Source organism: Girardinichthys multiradiatus, chromosome 12 (genome assembly GCF_021462225.1).
Source record: "Girardinichthys multiradiatus isolate DD_20200921_A chromosome 12, DD_fGirMul_XY1, whole genome shotgun sequence".
NCBI classification, from domain to species: domain Eukaryota; kingdom Metazoa; phylum Chordata; class Actinopteri; order Cyprinodontiformes; family Goodeidae; genus Girardinichthys; species Girardinichthys multiradiatus.
Window position 1 is genome coordinate 33,540,185 of NC_061805.1, and position 19,024 is coordinate 33,559,208.

At 40.3% G+C, this 19,024-nt stretch overlaps 2 protein-coding genes across 4 annotated transcripts; one reads left to right on the top strand and one right to left on the bottom strand.

Annotated features, from left to right (window-relative positions):
- The first annotated feature begins 198 nt into the window (after positions 1-198).
- LOC124877671 (valosin containing protein) lies at positions 199-11,409 on the top strand. The gene is made up of 17 exons (XM_047381065.1): positions 199-353; positions 2,672-2,783; positions 2,904-3,076; positions 3,162-3,304; positions 3,406-3,536; positions 3,620-3,751; positions 4,059-4,161; positions 4,249-4,382; positions 4,567-4,702; positions 5,321-5,433; positions 8,112-8,276; positions 8,378-8,500; positions 8,596-8,808; positions 9,615-9,923; positions 10,157-10,312; positions 10,393-10,547; positions 10,835-11,409. The coding sequence occupies exons 1-17, from the start codon at positions 337-339 to the stop codon at positions 10,938-10,940; spliced, it is 2,421 nt and encodes an 806-aa protein (XP_047237021.1). The 5' UTR covers positions 199-336; the 3' UTR covers positions 10,941-11,409.
- A 695-nt stretch (positions 11,410-12,104) lies between these two features.
- On the bottom strand, positions 12,105-16,077 carry akr1a1a (aldo-keto reductase family 1, member A1a (aldehyde reductase)). Of its 3 annotated transcripts, XM_047381071.1 has the most exons (9): positions 16,055-16,077; positions 15,707-15,804; positions 15,493-15,612; positions 15,068-15,219; positions 14,754-14,949; positions 12,835-12,884; positions 12,598-12,747; positions 12,362-12,521; positions 12,105-12,212 (listed from the first exon to the last, which is right to left on the bottom strand). In XM_047381071.1, exons 2-9 carry the CDS (start codon positions 15,785-15,787, stop codon positions 12,147-12,149), a joined length of 975 nt encoding a protein of 324 aa, XP_047237027.1. In that variant the 5' UTR covers positions 15,788-15,804; positions 16,055-16,077; the 3' UTR covers positions 12,105-12,146. The 3 variants fall into 3 exon arrangements, with proteins under 3 accessions (XP_047237027.1, XP_047237028.1, XP_047237026.1); XM_047381072.1 differs by lacking the exon at positions 16,055-16,077 and having other exon boundaries at positions 12,105-12,209; positions 15,707-15,844; XM_047381070.1 differs by lacking the exon at positions 16,055-16,077 and having other exon boundaries at positions 15,707-15,844.
- Positions 16,078-19,024: the final 2,947 nt, after the last annotated feature.

Genomic DNA, 19,024 nt, shown 5'->3' on the forward strand with positions numbered 1-19,024 from the left:
TTCTGCTTTTATATCAACGCGGTGAGCGTTAATTGGACGAGTGGGGTTCGATAATAAACCAATAGAAAAAAGTTGACGACCTCCTCTCCGTCCTTTGTAACTGGCCAAACTTCAGCAGTGCCCGTGGCTGATTGGTTCCCGAATTTGACGGAGTGGTTCCAGCCAATGAGAAAGGAGGATGTGTGTAACTCATGGTATAACCGTAAAGCAGGCAAAAGAAACTGCTGCTCTTTCGTCTGAATTCACAGGGAAGATTTAGTATCGAAAACCGGTTAAGCTTCTTGAACATTTAGCTAGAATTTCTTTATTTATTACCAGCAATCCAGGTTGACGACCATGGCTTCGGGAGGGGAGTAAGTATATAATCTTTCGATTTTCTGAAAGGCTTCTTTTTTTGTTACAGTAGTAATTACCATTTAAATGTCTAACGTTCAAAATGCTAATGCGTTACGAATTTGTTAGCAAGGGAGCTAATTGGGTCACTTACTTCATCATCCGCAGTTTTTTTCCGGATGTTAAAAACTTACTAGCAGTTTTAAGTTGGTTTCGTTAATTGGTATTAAAACACACAGTTTTCCCCGGTCGGTTAACGGTATTCAGTTTCCCAGTTACAAAGCGCAGTCATCGCTACTCGAATGCTAACTTTAGCTTAGCAACACTGTCAAGGCCAAAGCCATCCGGATCACACTGAGAATTGGCCTTTTCTCCGTCCTTGATCAGTATGTTTTTTAGAGTTGGTATCAAATAGTGAGCAAACGTCATTTAAACCCACCAGCTTGTGTCAAAAGATTACCTGACAAGCTGACAATTTTACGAGACTGATCAGATGATGTTGTGACGAAGTGCTATGCTAAGCGCTTCACCAACGCAGGCTAATTTAATTTAGGCGTTCGGCAATCCTATAGGCATCTATTCACAGTTAGTATAATACAATTGAGATGAGGTATCTCTTTGAAATATACAGAAGATCTACTTGTGATTTGACCAATCACAATGTAATTTCAAAGGCAGTTCTTAAAAGGGACGCAGCTAGCGAGCAAAGTTTTTTTTCCTCAGGTGCTTTTGCTGTGTCATCTGCGTTCCCCTGCTCGCCAGCCGGTTAGCTGGAGGCTAACGTTAGCATGCTGTCAACGTGAAAGGGAAACTACCAAAACATTCCGCGAAGTTTCTTGAAAAAAGGCAACACTATTCATTTATCTTAGTGCTTAGTGCGGTCTTATGACTTTATAATAGTATTTGTGGATTGATTGCGCGTAACGTAATATGGTGGTCGCTGGGGTGTTGTGTAAACGACCTGTTTGCACATATCAATACAACATGACGTGGGCCACATTCCTTATTAGTAATTTTGAATGGGACTTAAAACACTGCACAGCAGGGAGAAATATCTGCGCTTTCCACTGGATTTCCAAAATTAAGTTACATTTTGCTGCATATCTTGTATATTTAGACAATAAGAAAAAACTAAAGCTGAATATCTGGTTTAAAAAAAAACAAAAAAACATCCCAACAATTAAGACATTTCTTACTAATTGGCTTCAGGAGACTCAGACTGCACTGCAGTGTAATTGCATTGTCTGTTATATGAATGATTAGTGGTATTAAATTAATCTGAGTGGTACTGGTCTTCTCATTGTCGTTCATTTTAAATATTAATGGTCACAGAAATGCTTCAGTCTTACATACAATTTAGTCAGTCAGTCTGTATTGTATTTAATTGTCTGAAACAATTGTTTTAAACTGTTTTCACATTTAGTTGGATTTGCGTACCTTTTTGGATCAGTTGTATCACCTGAGATATGGCAGATTAGGACCTCATATCAAAGCCAAAATAACTAAGGGACCTCTTGTTCTGGTAGACATTATTTATTGGAGTCAGAACTAAAATACTAAAAGTGGACTAAACATCAGTCATAAGAATTTGTGTTTTTTGTCAAGGCCAGTATGTAACATCCCACTGGCAGGTACACAGTTTGTGGATCATCCTGTGACCTTTTTGTACCTGGTAAGTCTGGTATGAAACAACTAAAATGACAAAGGTTCAAAAAACCAGGACCCAAAATCGTAGTATACACCAGTTTGCATCTACCCTTCTTGGTAGGAAATGGAAAAAGTATTTAAATAACTTTTAGTGATGGTTGGAGCTTGTTCATAGTTTTGGTTTGATTGGGCGGCCTAATGTTATATTGCTAATAGACAGTGAGCCCGAGCTGAGATCAGAACTATAGCTTGTGAAAATATAATTCAGGAAATAAGGCACAATTAACTTAAATTCAGTTTTAAATTGGATTTAAATATTTATTATTATTGATGTCCAGTATTAATCTAAATACTAGAACACCAAGAGTAATAAACTGATTCACAATATTACAATAAATGTAAACTAAATGGTTTATTTATGGTTACAGAATGGACAGAGGCTGTGACAAAATGAGGAATTCATGATTTGACCTTAAGCCATCCAAGTATGGCATGTAATTGTTGGGATTGACAAAATACAATATTTTACTAGTGGAGGGTTTCTGTATGAAAAATAAATAAAACTGATAAAACTGAAAACATGATAACTTTTATATTTTCTGAAAGAACAATTTAATGTTTTTTTTTTAGTCACAGAAGGCCTTTATTCTGAGGAGTAAGATGATTCAATTTGACTGTTTGTTCTCCATAGATCCAAAAATGATGATCTACAGACTGCAATTCTGAAGCAAAAGAGCAGACCCAACAGACTGATTGTTGATGAGTCGATTAACGAAGACAACAGCGTGGTCTCTCTTTCTCAGGTAATTATTTAGAAGCTTATTTCCCCCAAAACTTGATGAGCAAAGATGGATCCTGTTTCGGTGAGATCCAGAATAGTTGAAGTGCTTAATTTATCGATTCCACGTTTTATGTGTCTTAAGGCTAAGATGGACGAGCTGCAGCTCTTCCGTGGTGATACAGTTCTGATGAAGGGGAAGAAGAGGCGGGAGACTGTGTGCATCGTGCTCTCAGATGACACCTGCTCCGATGAAAAAGTCCGGATGAACAGGGTTGTCCGCAACAATCTGAGGGTCCGTCTTGGTGACGTCATCAGGTAAGGGGGGAGCACATTCTTGTCCAACTTTCATCTATTTACCTGTATAAATGTTAAGTCATGCTAACTATAATTTCTTCCTCAGCATTCAGCCATGTCCTGATGTGAAGTATGGAAAGAGGATTCATGTCCTCCCCATAGATGACACAGTGGAGGGAATTACTGGCAACCTGTTTGAAGTCTACCTGAAGCCATACTTTCTGGAGGCTTACAGACCAATTCGCAAAGGTGGGTTCCACAACCCATTGTTGTGCCGTTGCTTTTGATCTGTATTGGTATAAGTTGACAGGTAGCTCTGAAGTAACCTTTTTATTTTTTGACTTGTAAAGGTGATATTTTCTTGGTCAGAGGAGGCATGAGAGCTGTGGAGTTCAAGGTAGTGGAGACTGATCCTTCCCCCTACTGCATAGTTGCTCCTGACACAGTCATTCACTGTGAGGGCGAGCCAATCAGAAGAGAGGTACGAACACACTCAAACCAAACGTTTTAATTTGTTCTAGGTAAACGACGTGAAAACTGAAATGTGCGGTCTTGAACCTGCAGGATGAGGAGGAGTCGCTGAATGAGGTGGGCTATGACGACATTGGAGGAGTTAGGAAGCAGTTAGCTCAGATTAAAGAGATGGTGGAGCTGCCTCTCAGACATCCTGCACTGTTTAAGGCCATAGGAGTCAAGGTGAGGCACTTGTTGGTTTTCTAATTCAAAGTTCCCACTTTTAATATATAACAAAATGGATTTAAATTTAGCTACATTATAGCTTTAAACTGGAATTTTTACAGACGTTACGTGCGATTATTTTTCCCGCTGCTATTGATCACTTCATTTAGCCTATAATGGCTTAGGTTTTGTTTCAGTATAACATTGTATGATATGATTTATGAGACTTGAGTTTAAGTAAATTTATTCTGTTTAAATGATTATTCTTAGTAAGAACTTTTGGTTTTGAGACGGTTCAAATCTCCAAATATCTCTGCGTCTTCAGCCTCCCCGTGGAATTCTTCTTTATGGACCACCTGGAACTGGAAAAACCTTGATTGCCAGGGCTGTGGCGAACGAAACAGGAGCTTTCTTCTTCCTCATTAACGGTTTGTGCGCTCGCCAGCATTTCTGTTCAATAGCTGGATATAAGAGGAGGACTCTCTAAAATTCAAACCTTGATCTTGTGCTCTCAGGGCCTGAGATCATGAGTAAGCTGGCTGGAGAGAGTGAGAGTAACCTGAGAAAGGCCTTTGAGGAAGCTGAGAAGAATGCTCCTGCCATCATCTTCATCGATGAACTTGACGCTATTGCTCCAAAGAGAGAGAAGGTGTGTAAAGTGATGCAAGGCCTGTTTAGAAGATTTCAAAACCTTTTTAGACCTTTTGAATAGACTGAAAGTGCAATTATTCTGTGTAAAATATTTTTGTTCATTATACATACCCCTTTTTCACCACATACTGTAAAATTAGCTTCCATAAATTGCAGCATTGTTTGTTTTGCTTGCTTTTCAGACTCATGGAGAGGTGGAGAGGCGCATTGTTTCCCAGCTGCTGACCCTTATGGACGGCCTGAAACAGAGGGCTCACGTCATCGTCATGGCTGCCACCAACAGACCCAACAGCATTGATCCAGCTCTTAGGAGATTTGGTAACACTTCTTTGTTCCCCCCAAACAGATATTTGTGTTAATGTAAAGCTTTTTTGGCAGTGCTCATTGTTTTTACCGATTAGAGCTGGCATAACAAGTATTTGTTTCCTCTTGAATCCTTTGGTAAATGTTTTATGTAGCCCGGGTGTCGATGTTGGTGGTGTTACTGTACAGTGAACATTAATTCACTTTAGATAATTGTGACATCATCACCCTGGCAGTTTTATATTAACAGCTGTAAGTTGCACTGTGGACCTTATTATACATGTTGTTGTCCGTAGGAACTAAGTATCAGTTTCTTTTTGTAAAAAAAATCGGGGTTTGCCTGCAAAACAAAGCGCTGCTGAACACCACGGGCTATTATTTTAGTTATCTGTGGTCCAGAGCATGTTGGGTTTGTTCGGACCCCCATCTCTCCAGTTCGGCATTTTTAAGACATGATTTAGTGTTTGTGACAGCCTTTATGGAGGCAAGCAAACGGATTTTGCTCAGTTTGAAAGGCAGATCTGCTACTGGTTCTTCTGAAAAAAGATTTTAAATTGTCTTTGCATGTGGCTGAAATGTTATTTGTTATGATACTTCAAACCATCGAGTGCTTTACACCATCTCCACTTCCAGGACGTTTTGACAGAGAAGTAGACATTGGGATCCCTGACGCAACCGGCCGGTTGGAGATTCTGCAGATTCACACCAAAAACATGAAACTAGCTGATGATGTTGACTTGGAACAGGTTAGTGCACATTATTACTTCCAGCAGGGGAGCTTTTATTTATTTTCCTTAAAATAAGTAAATGCACCAAAAGTAGTGTGCCAGCCTCATTTACATCTTAACTTGAGATTTTCTAAAAGAACCTCTCCTGTTTTGTAACCTTTATTTCAGGAAATGAGACGCTACATACATAGTACATTTTTATGCTTAAGGAAGAACAGAAGTAGTGAAATTTTAGATCCTGATGTATATAAAATGTTTGGTGTTCTAAAATAGTGGCTTTTATGTACAGGTCCTTCTCAAAAAATTAGCATATTGTGATAAAGTTCATTATTTTTCATAATGTCATGATGAAAATTTAACATTCATATATTTTAGATTCATTGCACACTAACTGAAATATTTCAGGTCTTTTATTGTCTTAATACAGATGATTTTGGCATACAGCTCATGAAAACCCAAAATTCCTATCTCACAAAATTAGCATATTTCATCCGAACAATAAAAGAAAAGTGTTTTTAATACAAAAAACGTCAACCTTCAAATAATCATGTACAGTTATGCACTCAATACTTGGTCGGGAATCCTTTGGCAGAAATGACTGCTTCAGTGTGGCGTGGCATGGAGGCAATCAGCCTGTGGCACTGCTGAGGTCTTATGGAGGCCCAGGATGCTTCGATAGCGGCCTTTAGCTCATCCAGAGTGTTGGGTCTTGAGTCTCTCAACGTTCTCTTCACAATATCCCACAGATTCTCTATGGGGTTCAGGTCAGGAGAGTTGGCAGGCCAATTGAGCACAGTGATACCATGGTCAGTAAACCATTTACCAGTGGTTTTGGCACTGTGAGCAGGTGCCAGGTCGTGCTGAAAAATGAAATCTTCATCTCCATAAAGCTTTTCAGCAGATGGAAGCATGAAGTGCTCCAAAATCTCCTGATAGCTAGCTGCATTGACCCTGCCCTTGATAAAACACAGTGGACCAACACCAGCAGCTGACACGGCACCCCAGACCATCACTGACTGTGGGTACTTGAAACTGGACTTCTGGCATTTTGGCATTTCCTTCTCCCCAGTCTTCCTCCAGACTCTGGCACCTTGATTTCCGAATGACATGCAGAATTTGCTTTCATCCGAAAAAAGTACTTTGGACCACTGAGCAACAGTCCAGTGCTGCTTCTCTGTAGCCCAAGTCTGGGGAATGCGGCACCTGTAGCCCATTTCCTGCACACGCCTGTGCACGGTGGCTCTGGATGTTTCTACTCCAGACTCAGTCCACTGCTTCCGCAGGTCCCCCAAGGTCTGGAATCGGCCCTTCTCCACAATCTTCCTCAGGGTCCGGTCACCTCTTCTCGTTGTGCAGCGTTTTCTGCCACACTTTTTCCTTCCCACAGACTTCCCACTGAGGTGCCTTGATACAGCACTCTGGGAACAGCCTATTCGTTCAGAAATTTCTTTCTGTGTCTTACCCTCTTGCTTGAGGGTGTCAATAGTGGCCTTCTGGACAGCAGTCAGGTCGGCAGTCTTACCCATGATTGGGGTTTTGAGTGATGAACCAGGCTGGGAGTTTTAAAGGCCTCAGGAATCTTTTGCAGATGTTTAGAGTTAACTCGTTGATTCAGATGATTAGGTTCATAGCTCGTTTAGAGACCCTTTTAATGATATGCTAATTTTGTGAGATAGGAATTTTGGGTTTTCATGAGCTGTATGCCAAAATCATCCGTATTAAGACAATAAAAGACCTGAAATATTTCGGTTAGTGTGCAATGAATCTAAAATATATGAATGTTACATTTTCATCATGACATTATGGAAAATAATGAACTTTATCACAATATGCTAATTTTTTGAGAAGGACCTGTATATTTGATGTATATGGATAAGTGGTCTGTGTATACTTGGATATATCAAAGTTTAATACATGTACTTTATTTTTTTTATTAGTGAAATGCATCAGAAAGCAAGTCAAAATACATATTGCAGAGGTCTTTGCATTTTATTTTATTCTTATAACCATGTGAATCTGACAAACTAAACAATTCTCAATTCTACCAAAAAAAAAAAAAACATGCTTGGCATCAAACCATACAATATGATTATTGGGATGCCAAATATTTCAGATTGAAACATCTTTCTTTTTTTTTATGCTGATGCGGATTGTAACCTATTTGAACATTACAAAGCTTATTTTGTCATTTTAATTTAACTGCTCCAGAAAACCGTTGGCCAGAAATGTGTTCCTGTAACATCAGGGATTGGTTAACATCTCTGGGCTGTTGTACTCTGCAGGATGTCTTGGACAAAGTTTATACAGGTCCATTCAGTAAATTAGAATACTATTCAAAGTTTATTTCAGTAACTCATTCACTGAGTGAAACACATTAAATGGATCCAATAAAAACACTTTTATTATTATTTTAAGCCTTTTATTTCTGTTAATTTTGATGATGCTCCACTAATAGCTATTAAAATATGGGCTTAATGAAATATATATTCAATTGCTGCTTAAAGATTATTTTCAAACGGTAATTTTAATCTGATAAATGAGCCTCATTGGAACCTATGTTCTAATTTATTAAATAAGAAATTTTTGAAATGTCTCTTTTTGTTTAATACATCAGTTGTTGCTTTAAACATCATAACTGTGGTCACGTTTTCAACATCTTCATAGTGAATCTGCATGTATTTTCTTTTATTTTGCAGGTTGCCAATGAGACCCACGGCCACGTTGGTGCAGATCTGGCGGCTCTCTGCTCCGAGGCCGCTCTGCAAGCCATTAGGAAGAAGATGGACCTGATCGACCTTGAGGACGAGACTATTGATGCTGAAGTCATGAACTCTCTTGCCGTTACCATGGACGACTTTAAGGTGAACCTGTAATGTGATCTTTTCAAATGGGGATTAGATGTATCACTTAGCCAGTAATGGCTGTCTTTGTCAATACTAACTCGGTCAACACTGTGTTGCAGTGGGCCCTGAGCCAGAGCAACCCATCAGCTCTGAGGGAGACGGTTGTTGAGGTTCCCAACATCACCTGGGATGATATTGGAGGTCTGGAAGATGTCAAGAGAGAGCTGCAGGAGCTGGTGCAGGTATGAGTGAGATTATGCTAGGAAAGGATTCTTTACTCCTTGTAGACTTGGAATAGTCTCTTACTGTAACATGGTTGTTTCTGTGTGTAATTCAGTACCCTGTGGAGCACCCAGACAAGTTCCTGAAGTTTGGCATGACCCCATCTAAGGGTGTGCTTTTCTATGGTCCTCCTGGTTGTGGTAAGACTCTGCTGGCCAAAGCCATTGCCAATGAGTGCCAGGCAAATTTCATCTCCATCAAAGGACCTGAGCTGCTCACCATGTGGTTTGGAGAGTCGGAGGCTAATGTCAGAGAGATCTTCGACAAGGTACGTTTTGTTTTTCAGGTCGGCCTCTTTAAAGTCTGGAATCTGCTTTAATCAGATTCCATGTCTAAATAAACACAGAACAAGGGAAATGAACTATTTAAAAAAATATTTCCATTGACTGACTTTTTTTTTTTTTTTTTTATAATTCTATGTTGTATGAAAAAAAAAAATGCTGAAAAATGAAGTTCTTCTCACATTAACGTATACATTAAATTCACATATATCATCTTCACATTTGAGGTTGAATTTTTATTGATCATTTGTTTATAGAAAAAAAAAGGCTGAAAAATTAATTTGGGTAGAAAACAAAGGGGTCTGAGATGCACATAAAATGGATTTTTCTGGGGGGTTAGTTTTAGAGTTGGACAAGAGAATCTGCAGGTAAACATTAGATTGAAAAGGGGCATTTCCCAGCTTTGATGGCATCTAGACTGTCTTGGATCCGAGTGTTTTATACTGGATCTAGTTAAGGGCTCAAAGTAATTCACGAACCAGGGTAAAAAAATGAAATATTAACAAAGGATTTGTATGTAGTGTAAGATAAATCAGTTCAGATTTGACAAAGTGTCATAGATTTTTAAAGTAGAGGATTTTTAAAGTAGATCTTATTTAATTTGTCAGAAAAAAATAAATACTGGTTCCTAGAAGCCAGTATCAGCATGGTGTATAATGATATATGGAACATGGAGATGACAGCTATGTACTGTTTATTTTTATCTCACATCCCGAAATATTTGAAATTTCAGTCTGAATAATTACAGATGTGTAGAAACCGCTTTGTAAAACTGTTGTACCCGTGTTTTCAGGCCCGTCAGGCTGCCCCGTGCGTACTCTTCTTTGATGAGTTGGACTCCATAGCTAAGGCTCGTGGCGGCAACGTTGGAGATGGCGGCGGAGCTGCCGACCGTGTCATCAACCAGATCCTAACCGAGATGGACGGAATGTCGAGCAAGAAGAATGTGTTCATCATCGGGGCCACAAACAGACCAGACATCATCGACCCTGCCATCCTGAGACCTGGCCGTCTCGACCAGCTCATCTACATCCCCCTGCCAGACGAGAAGAGCAGAATCAGCATCCTGAAGGCCAACCTGCGCAAGAGTCCCATCAGCAAGGTGCCGTTCACCATTATCCATGGTCTATACACAGACATGTTTCAGTTGAAATGGCCATAATGTATTCTAGTAAATCCCTCATAAATAACTAACTTTTCTATGTGATTTACGGTTTCTGTACAGAAATTTACAGACCTCTCTGGAAAACAAGTTTAGGATGGACTTCTTGGGATGACTCAATATAATCAAACCTGAATCAAAGTATTAAACAATTTCTCGGTTTTGTCCAAAAGGACGTGGACCTAGACTTCTTGGCTAAGATGACCAACGGCTTCTCCGGTGCTGATCTCACAGAGATCTGTCAGCGGGCATGTAAGCTCGCTATCCGAGAAAGCATCGAGAACGAGATCCGCAGAGAGAGGGAGAGGCAAACAAACCCATCAGCCATGGTCAGTGCTTTGTCTGGCTGAGCGTCTGTTCACTGCTGCCCCTGAAGTCTTTATGATATCCTCCATCTTTGTCCTTGTAGGAGGTCGAGGAGGATGATCCTGTGCCAGAGATCAGGAAGGACCACTTTGAAGAGGCAATGCGATTTGCTCGTCGGTCTGTCAGCGACAACGACATCCGCAAATACGAGATGTTTGCTCAGACACTGCAGCAAAGCCGAGGCTTTGGCAGCTTCAGGTATACTTTCTGGTATTTTCAGGTGTTAAACTGTTTATGGTTTTTTAGGTGGTTCCTTTTTTATTGTAGGACATATAGGGGTTGATCAGAATTGGCATATTGGTGAGCAACTGGATGACATCACAAATAAATCCTTATTCAACAAAACTCTACGTTTTAATTTCAGTTTTGTCAAGAGTGACTCCAAACAGTTTATATTGTGACTCAAACTGATTTTTGTTTTTATTATTTTTTTTAAACGGTGAAATCATGAAGTTGAATATCTTTTTCATTTTTTTCCCCCCCAGGTTTCCCTCCAGTACTGCAGGTGGCAGCGGTCCAAGTCACAGCTCAGGTGGAACTGGTACTGGTCCAGTGTTCAACGAAGATAACGATGATGATCTTTACGGATAAATTCACACTGCCCCACAGTGGTCAGTCTTGGGATCACACCTGTACAAATTCTCACCAGATTCCACATTTTTAGGACTTTGTGCTTATTTCATGTGTTCCCTTCTTTTCTTTTTATTTTCTTTTTTTCTTCTTCTTTATTTTGTATAATTTACCTTGGAGAAAGCATGTAGCCACTTGGTTTGCCCTGACTTTGATGTGGGTGGGGGCCTGGGATGATGAAAATAGAAGGTGAGTGACTGCAAAGAAGGGTCAGAAGGCGTGGTTGGCGTTCTTTCAGTGGCTTCATTGTCGGTATATCACACAAAAATACAGGAATGGCTTTAGTGTTGGGATTTCTGCTAGATTTTGAATGACAAACATTGCTGATGACTTTTTTCTTTTTTTTAAAATAAAACAGTAGCATATAATGTATTACAACTTTGTCAAGGTTATGTTGTTGCAAATAAAATCTCACTAAGTGGAGGCGTTACCAAGGTTTCGACTGTTTTGTTTTTATTAGTTTAAAGTTTTTAACACTTCTCGTTAACTCAGGAGATTTCTTTGCAATTTCTATGCAATAAACTAGCTTTCATAACATAAGCATCCCTACTTACTGCCTGGGGTGGCACTCAACTAGGCAGGAGCTTCTCAGTAAATTATAGTGTCATCAGTAAGTTCAGTTCAAAAAGTGAAACTCAACCATTCATGAAACAGCCCTTTAAATGTTTGTTTCTGTTCATTTTCATAATTACAGTTTGTAGCTAAAAATCTGAAAATTGGTATGGGGGTAAAAACCAAAGGATTTTTTTAATTTATAGATCTTAACGTTTGGGCCCTGGGAAAGACCTTGACACTGTGGACATACTTTTCTGCAGGCAGTAGCCGTAATCACAATGAACACAAATTAACATATGAAAAGCCTCGCTCTCACTGTGTGTAATGAATCTCAATAAGTTTCACGTTTTAAATTGAATTGCTGGAATAAAAAAACGTTTTGATATAAATGATCGAGATCCACCTGTGACATCATGCAGGAACCCTTAAACTCGTGTTGGGATTTGGCTGAGAGGCAGTTAAGTCTTTGACCACACAGTGTCACTCTCACAATGACCTTTATTCTGCACATTAAATGTCGAACGTTTTTCAGCAAATGTCCCTTGGGAAGAAAAATGACACCAGTTCTGATTGAGGTTCAGTTTCTTTTATTTTTCATCTTTAAAGTATGGCTCAGTATGGATCATGGAAGGGAAAATGAGGATGTTCTGCATCCCTCCACACTCTCTTGCCGTCCTTCTGTGCAGAGAGAAAAATATATACTTACTCCGAATCCTTTTTTAAATAATATCTTCCGCTTAATTTCTGCATGGAGAATTGGTGACCATATTGGAAATGACAAAAATATTAGGGTCTTAGAGGTGTCCTTTGTAATTGTAATGGCTCACCTCCACTGTTGGAACAATAAAACGTGTGTTGTGGTTAAAGGAGTCGATCAGCTTCATGTCCTCTTCTGACAAGGAAAAATCAAACACCTTTAAATTCTCCTTGATCCTGGAGGCAGTCACACTTTTGGGGATACACACCACACCCCTCTGGACCTGCCACCTGCAGAGTCAGATGATACTGCCCCTTGATCTACAGTAACATTAGAGGACAGTTAGCAGTGCACAGCAATACTTACCTGAGTATCACCTGAGCGGGAGATTTCTGGTATCTCTCGGCGATGGCTCCAAGTCGCAGGTCTTCAAGCAGACTAGGCTCATCAGGAGAAGTCCAGGGTCTGTCTCTGCTGCCTAGAGGACTATAAGCTGTCACACAAATTGCTAAAGACCTGGAACAGATGTGAGAGCATGGTTTCAGCTGCAATGAATGCATCTGATCTCAATGAGGACTGGGATTTAAAGTTTATCGAACTGACCGACAGTGTGACAGGAGGTCTACTTGAGATAAATAAGGGTGGCACTCGACCTGTAGCAAGAAAAGGGGACAATTATCAGATGTAGTTTTTGATCCCTTTATGGAAAATATTTGATTTGTCAAAGCCAGTCTAAAATTTAATAGGGCCTCGAATAGAGTTTTGAGGCCCCATTCCCAGGCAAGCTCATTAGCCACCAAAGCATAAATACTGTATTTTTTTAAATCGCAAATGTGTGTTTGTGTTTTGAATTTAACACTCTCAGTTTCCAGGTTTAATAAGCTAACAATTACACTACATTTATTACAGAAGTGTTTGCTTTACCCTTGCATTATTTATCTCAGCACTATATAATGATGTGCATGAAATGTGAGTCCAGCACAGACACAAGATGTAGATAACTAGCAACACTAAATGATGGCGGTCAAATTAGAAATATTTGTATGATTATTAGACATTAATATATATATTTTTTATTTTAAGGAGTTTTTTGTTCTTTTAAATTAACTTTTTCTTAATCTTTGAAGTGTATTTGAGTGAATTCCTGATAAAATGACTACAAAACCTTAGGTTTTGAGATTTGTAATCTACAAGAAAAGTCAGGGTCTCTTGGGGGGGCTTATGATCAAGCGCCATCATACATCAGAGATCTGATTGTTCCATATGTTCCTAACAGAGCACTTTGTTCTCAGACTGCAGGTTTACTGGTGGTTCCTAGAGTCTCTAGAAGTAGAATGGGAGGCAAATCCTTTAGTTATCAGGCTCCTTTCCTATGGAACCAGCTCCCAGTTTTGGTCTGTGAGGCGGACACCCTGTCTACTTTTAAGGCTAGGCTTAAAACTTTCCTTTTTGATAAAGTTTATATTTAGAGTGGCTTAGGTTATCCTGAGCTATCTCTGTAGTTATGCTGCGATAGGCTTAGGCTGCTGGAGGACATAATGACCACTTTTACACTCTCTGCTACATTCTCATACTACTCTCCAATATTGTGTTATTTGCTGTTATTTCAGCTTTTAACTCTGTGTCCTCTCTCTGTTTTTCCTCTTTCTAGAAGCTACATCTGACCTGGCTTTATGTCTACCTGTGACACCTTCCTAGAGGGGAACATCGGCCAAGCTGCTGCTGCCAACAACTTAATGCTCGCCTTCTATACACTTGGTCCTGTGCCTCAGTGTTTAACCCTGTCTGCTACACATAGCCACTGGCTGAGCTTCTACTGTGACTAACTCTATGTGCTCTCTTTCATACCCTAGACTTGAAAACTGGCTCAGAGTTCATCTGCTTAGCTGTATTTCTCTCTTAGATGAAGCCACAAAAGCAGCTATAACCATTAATGTTTCACTTTTCTTTCCTATTGAAAGGACTCCTGGATCAGTGCTTCTGTGTTCTTTTTCTGTCTCTGCTCTGTTCTCTCAAACCCCCAGTCGGTCGTGGCAGATGGCCGCTCACACTGAGCCTGGTTCTGCTGGAGGTTTCTTGCTGTTAAAAGGGAGTTTTTTCTCTCCACTGTCGCTACATGCATGCATAGTATGAGGGATTGCTGCAAAGTCAACGCCAGTGACTGTCCACTGTCTCTACATGCTCATCCGGGAGGAGGGAATGCTGCAAGTCACTGACTGGATGCAATCTGCTGGGTTTCCTTAGATAGAACAACTTCTTTACCAATTTGAATAATAAACTGAATCCAACTGCACTGTTTGACAGTTAGGATTAATTGGAATGTATGAACCTGACTTGAAATCTGTATGATTGGATTGAATTGACTTTGTAAAGTGCCTTCAGACAACATGTGTTGTGAATTAGTGCTATATAAATAAAATTGAATGGAATTGAATTGTAACCCTAAGCAACATATTAGTTTGTTTGCCGTGGGTCAACTCTGGATTTGTAGCTTGCAAGATGTTCTGTTTGAATAGCCGTACCTGGTTCACCACAGGTTTGTGTCTGGCAATGCTCATGATGTCATCAATCTGCCTTGCGTTGAAGTTGGATAGCCCTATAGCCTTAACGAGACCTTCATCTACAAGGTTCTCCATGGCCTTCCAAGTATCTCTGTAGTGTGTATCAGAGTAGCAAATACTCCCATCGTCTTGTCGAGGCATTAGCTCCTTCCCCCGCCTGAAACAACCATATTATGTTTCAACACGGATTTTTGGTTTACACCTCAACGTTGACTCTAAGGCCACGTAACAGCTGGGGGGGAGAAGCAATCTTTGCTAAAAGAACCGATACTCACTTAAAGGCCATGGGCCAGTGCATGAGGTAAAGATCCAGGTAGGAGAGACCCAGGTGGGCCAGACAGGTCCTACATGTGTCCTCAACATCCTCTGGGTCATGCTTAGTGTTCCAAAGTTTGGATGTCACAAACACCTCGTCCCGCCGCAGAGCCTGGGGTTAAGAGAGGATCTAGGAAACACTTCAGGCAATAGCTGTGATTGGTTTTTACAAGCGAAGCTAGTGGTACTCAAATATTTCATGACAAGTATCACCTGAGTAATTACTAGCTCCTAAGCACCAACATACTAATACAATACTAAACAGCAATGCAACATGACTTGGGCCAGTTGTTTTTCAAAAAAATAATAAAAAAAATATATAAAACAAGGTCAATGAAAATCTGTTCAAACTGGCACAAAAGGAAGAATAATTGAGGCTCCTCACCTTTCCAGCACCCAGCCAAAGAGCCAGAGCCTCTCCAACCTCCTGCTCATTGCCATACGCAGCTGCACAGTCTATGTGTCTGTAGCCACAGTCTAAAGCTGCCAGCACTGCCCGCTTCACCTGAAAGTTCATGGTTACTCTTCACACTTAAACAACATACAAAACTGTCTTTTGGCTTAATCTATTAAATCTTTGTGAATGTCTATAGCTCTACCTGACCTGGAGCACTCTTCCACGTGCCGATTCCAACCATAGGCATCCTCTGCCCCGACGAGAGAGTCACAAAAGTGCTCATGTTTCAGCTCAGAGAACCTGATGGAGGACAGGCAGAGACAAACGAGTGTTTTGAGGGCTCCTCTTAAACCCTGTGGAAGTGGGTGCTGTGATTATCTGGTCATCATGACTCTGTTAATACTCTGTCACTGATTATCACTCACAACTGGATTCATTAACTATGCCCTGCAGCAGGGTTGTAGGAATTTTCAGTGAATTTTACATAATACAGAAGCTTAAGACAGAGCAAAAGTGATTTTATATGCAGACAAACAAAATATTTACTGACCTACTTACTGTTGAGAGCTTTCTTTACCCTCAAAGTGGAGCTTCTCAATGGATTCATAATCCTTCTGTGAACCCAACCGTAACGCTTGAAATGGCTGACACAGCTATATACCATTACACAGTGCAATGTAGCTGCAGCTGAGCTCCTTGCTGAATAATCATCTTCAACATCCATACCTATGTGGTGCACACAATTTGTTCCACAGTTGCAGTTTCACGTGATTGCAGTCTTGCACAAACAACCGGACCTATCTGCCCCCGGACCTGGCTGCAGACCAGCGAGTATCATTCATCTTTTCTAAAACTGTCTCAGTAACTAAAATGTTGACTCTTCCTGTTCCTACCTGGGATCACTCCAAGGGCCTGATGAGGCTCGTATGTCCGAGGGAATTTTGTCAAGTTGAGGTCAAAGCATGCATTTACCTGTCGCTGATGGAAAATGTCCAAACTCCACTGTGCTTAGGGTTAAACAGAGATACCAATGACACTCAGAATAAGAAACCCAATGGCAGCATGGTTGTACCATGGCTGATACTAATGTTTGCCGTTTTAATGTACCAGCTGCTTTAAGCCTTCAAACCATGAACATTAACATTTTATGCATTTAAAACTTCCGTTCTGAAGTAGGTGGGGGAAACTTCAGCATACTTAGTAAAGGTGCGAAACAACAAGGGGCGGTGAGCTGCACCCTGAGACGATGAACCAACTCTTAATCATTTTTGTGGAGCATGTCAGTTTTTATTTTTTCATGGCCAGATCTGCTTGTAGTGATAAGTAGGCACACCTAAAATCAGTTTGAGTGGAAATGCCACAGACTGAATTATTCATGCTTTCATGGTGTGAGATAGTCTCCCTAATGTGCAGATTCTCCAAATAATTTTTTGGATAAAGATGTTTGGGCCTTTCAGGTTTGGCTTTTTAATATGACCGAAGACATTGGTGGTCAAATGTAGCAGGGGAGCAACTCCTTTAAAGCTTTCTCAGACTTTAATTTTAGACCAGACAATTATCGTATAAACCATTGTTTTTGTTAAGATTTGGCCCTGATGTTTGCTTAAATAGTGCGAGTGGCGATAATATGAAAGCAGGCAGAGATAACTCAAACTAAGATATAATCAATGAAAACTTTCAATCTCTATAAAAGAGTCATACTCATAAGTCCAGGTGCTCAAACCTTCTCTGATGATTCACTTCAATTTAATTTGTGTAACATAATCTAAAACTCAGGAGGAGAACTACTCCATAGTCTCTTTCCTATTAATGAATCATGAACTGTGACATTTTCTGAGAAAAGGGAGGTCTGCAGTGCTTTGGATGTTGTTCTGTCTTCTTTTGCCACCTCCTGGATTAGCTGTTCATGTGCTCGTGGAGTAATTTTGGTAGCCTTTCCTCTCCTGGAAAGGTTCACCACATTTCCATGTTTTCTCCAATTGTGGACAATGGTTCTCACGAAGACTTCCTGGAGTCCCAAAGCCTTAGAAATGTCTTTATAACTCCGTGATGTGATGCATTTTAAGATTTTTTAGCCTACTTCATATTGTCTGACAGGTTCTATTGAACAATTTCTATATTCTACAGGTCAGGCTGTAAGTAGACCTGTTGTGGCTAGTTAAACTGAACCAGCTTTCCAAAAAACATTGTTAATCATGGTTACTTCATCATTTACTATCTGTATTTTTATACAGATATACATACTATCTTTTTGTATTTTTGTCTGATATTAAATGCATTTGATGATCAGAAGCATGGGTCAGAAAAAGTAAAAATAGAAGAAATCTGTACATTTTCACAGCACTGTACTTATTGATGATCTCAAACTGGATAAAGTTAGAATTCTGTATTTTGTATTTAGAAGAAAACATACTACCCTGTTTATTAAGCCATGACAAAAAAGATTTATACCACATACAGGTCCTTCTCAAAATATGAGCATATTGTGATAAAGTTAATTATTTTCCATAATGTCATGATGAAAATTTAACATTCATATATTTTAGATTCATTGCACACTAACTGAAATATTTCAGGTCTTTTATTTTCTTAATACGGATGATTTTGGCATACAGCTCATGAAAACCCAAAATTCCTATCTCACAAAATTAGCATATTTCATCCGACCAATAAAAGAAAAGTGTTTTTAATACAAAAAGCGTCAACCTTCAAATAATCATGTACAGTTATGCACTCAATACTTGGTCGGGAATCCTTTAGCAGAAATGACTGCTTCAATGCGGCGTGGCATGGAGGCAATCAGCCTGTGGCACTGCTGAGGTCTTATGGAGGCCCAGGATGCTTCGATAGCGGCCTTTAGCTCATCCAGAGTGTTGGGACTTGAGTCTCTCAACGTTCTCTTCACAATATCCCACAGATTCTCTATGGGGTTCAGGTCAGGAGAGTTGGCAGGCCAATTGAGCACAGTGATACCATGGTCAGTAAACCATCTACCAATGATTTTGGCACTGTGAGCAGGTGCCAGGTCGTGCTGAAAAATGAAATCTTCATCCCCATAAAGCTTTTCAGCAAATGGAAGCATAAAGTGCTCCAAAATCTCCTGATAGCTAACTGCATTGACCCTGCCCTTGATAAAACACAGTGGACCAACACCAGCAGCTGACACGGCACCCCAGACCATCACTGACTGTGGGTACTTGACACTGGACTTCTGGCATTTTGGCATTTCCTTCTCCCCAGTCTTCCTCCAGACTGGCACCTTGATTTCCGAATGACATGCAGAAATTGCTTTCATCCGAAAAAAGTACTTTGGACTACTGAGCAACAGTCCAGTGCTGCTTCTCTGTAGCCCAGGTCAGGCGCTTCTGCCGCTGTTTCTGGTTCAAAAGTGGCTTGACCTGGGGAATGCGGCACCTGTAGCCCATTTCCTGCACACGCCTGTGCACGGTGGCTCTGGATGTTTCTACTCCAGACTCAGTCCACTGCTTCCGCAGGTCCCCCAAGGTCTGGAATCGGCCCT

Bases quoted from the DNA above. Each gene is read 5' to 3' on its own strand.
- akr1a1a (XM_047381071.1), bottom strand. From the start codon at position 15,787: ATGAGCACTTTTGTGACTCTCTCGTCGGGGCAGAGGATGCCTATGGTT. The intron at 15,220-15,492 runs GTGAGGAGCCTC...TCTTAACCCCAG, and splicing joins TTTGGCTGGGTGCTGGAAAG to GCTCTGCGGCGGGACGAGGT. The intron at 12,885-14,753 runs GTACGGCTATTC...TTCTTGCTACAG, and splicing joins ACAAACCTGTGGTGAACCAG to GTCGAGTGCCACCCTTATTT.
- LOC124877671 (XM_047381065.1), top strand. The intron at 3,752-4,058 runs GTGAGGCACTTG...CTGCGTCTTCAG, and splicing joins TTAAGGCCATAGGAGTCAAG to CCTCCCCGTGGAATTCTTCT. The intron at 4,162-4,248 runs GTTTGTGCGCTC...TTGTGCTCTCAG, and splicing joins TTTCTTCTTCCTCATTAACG to GGCCTGAGATCATGAGTAAG.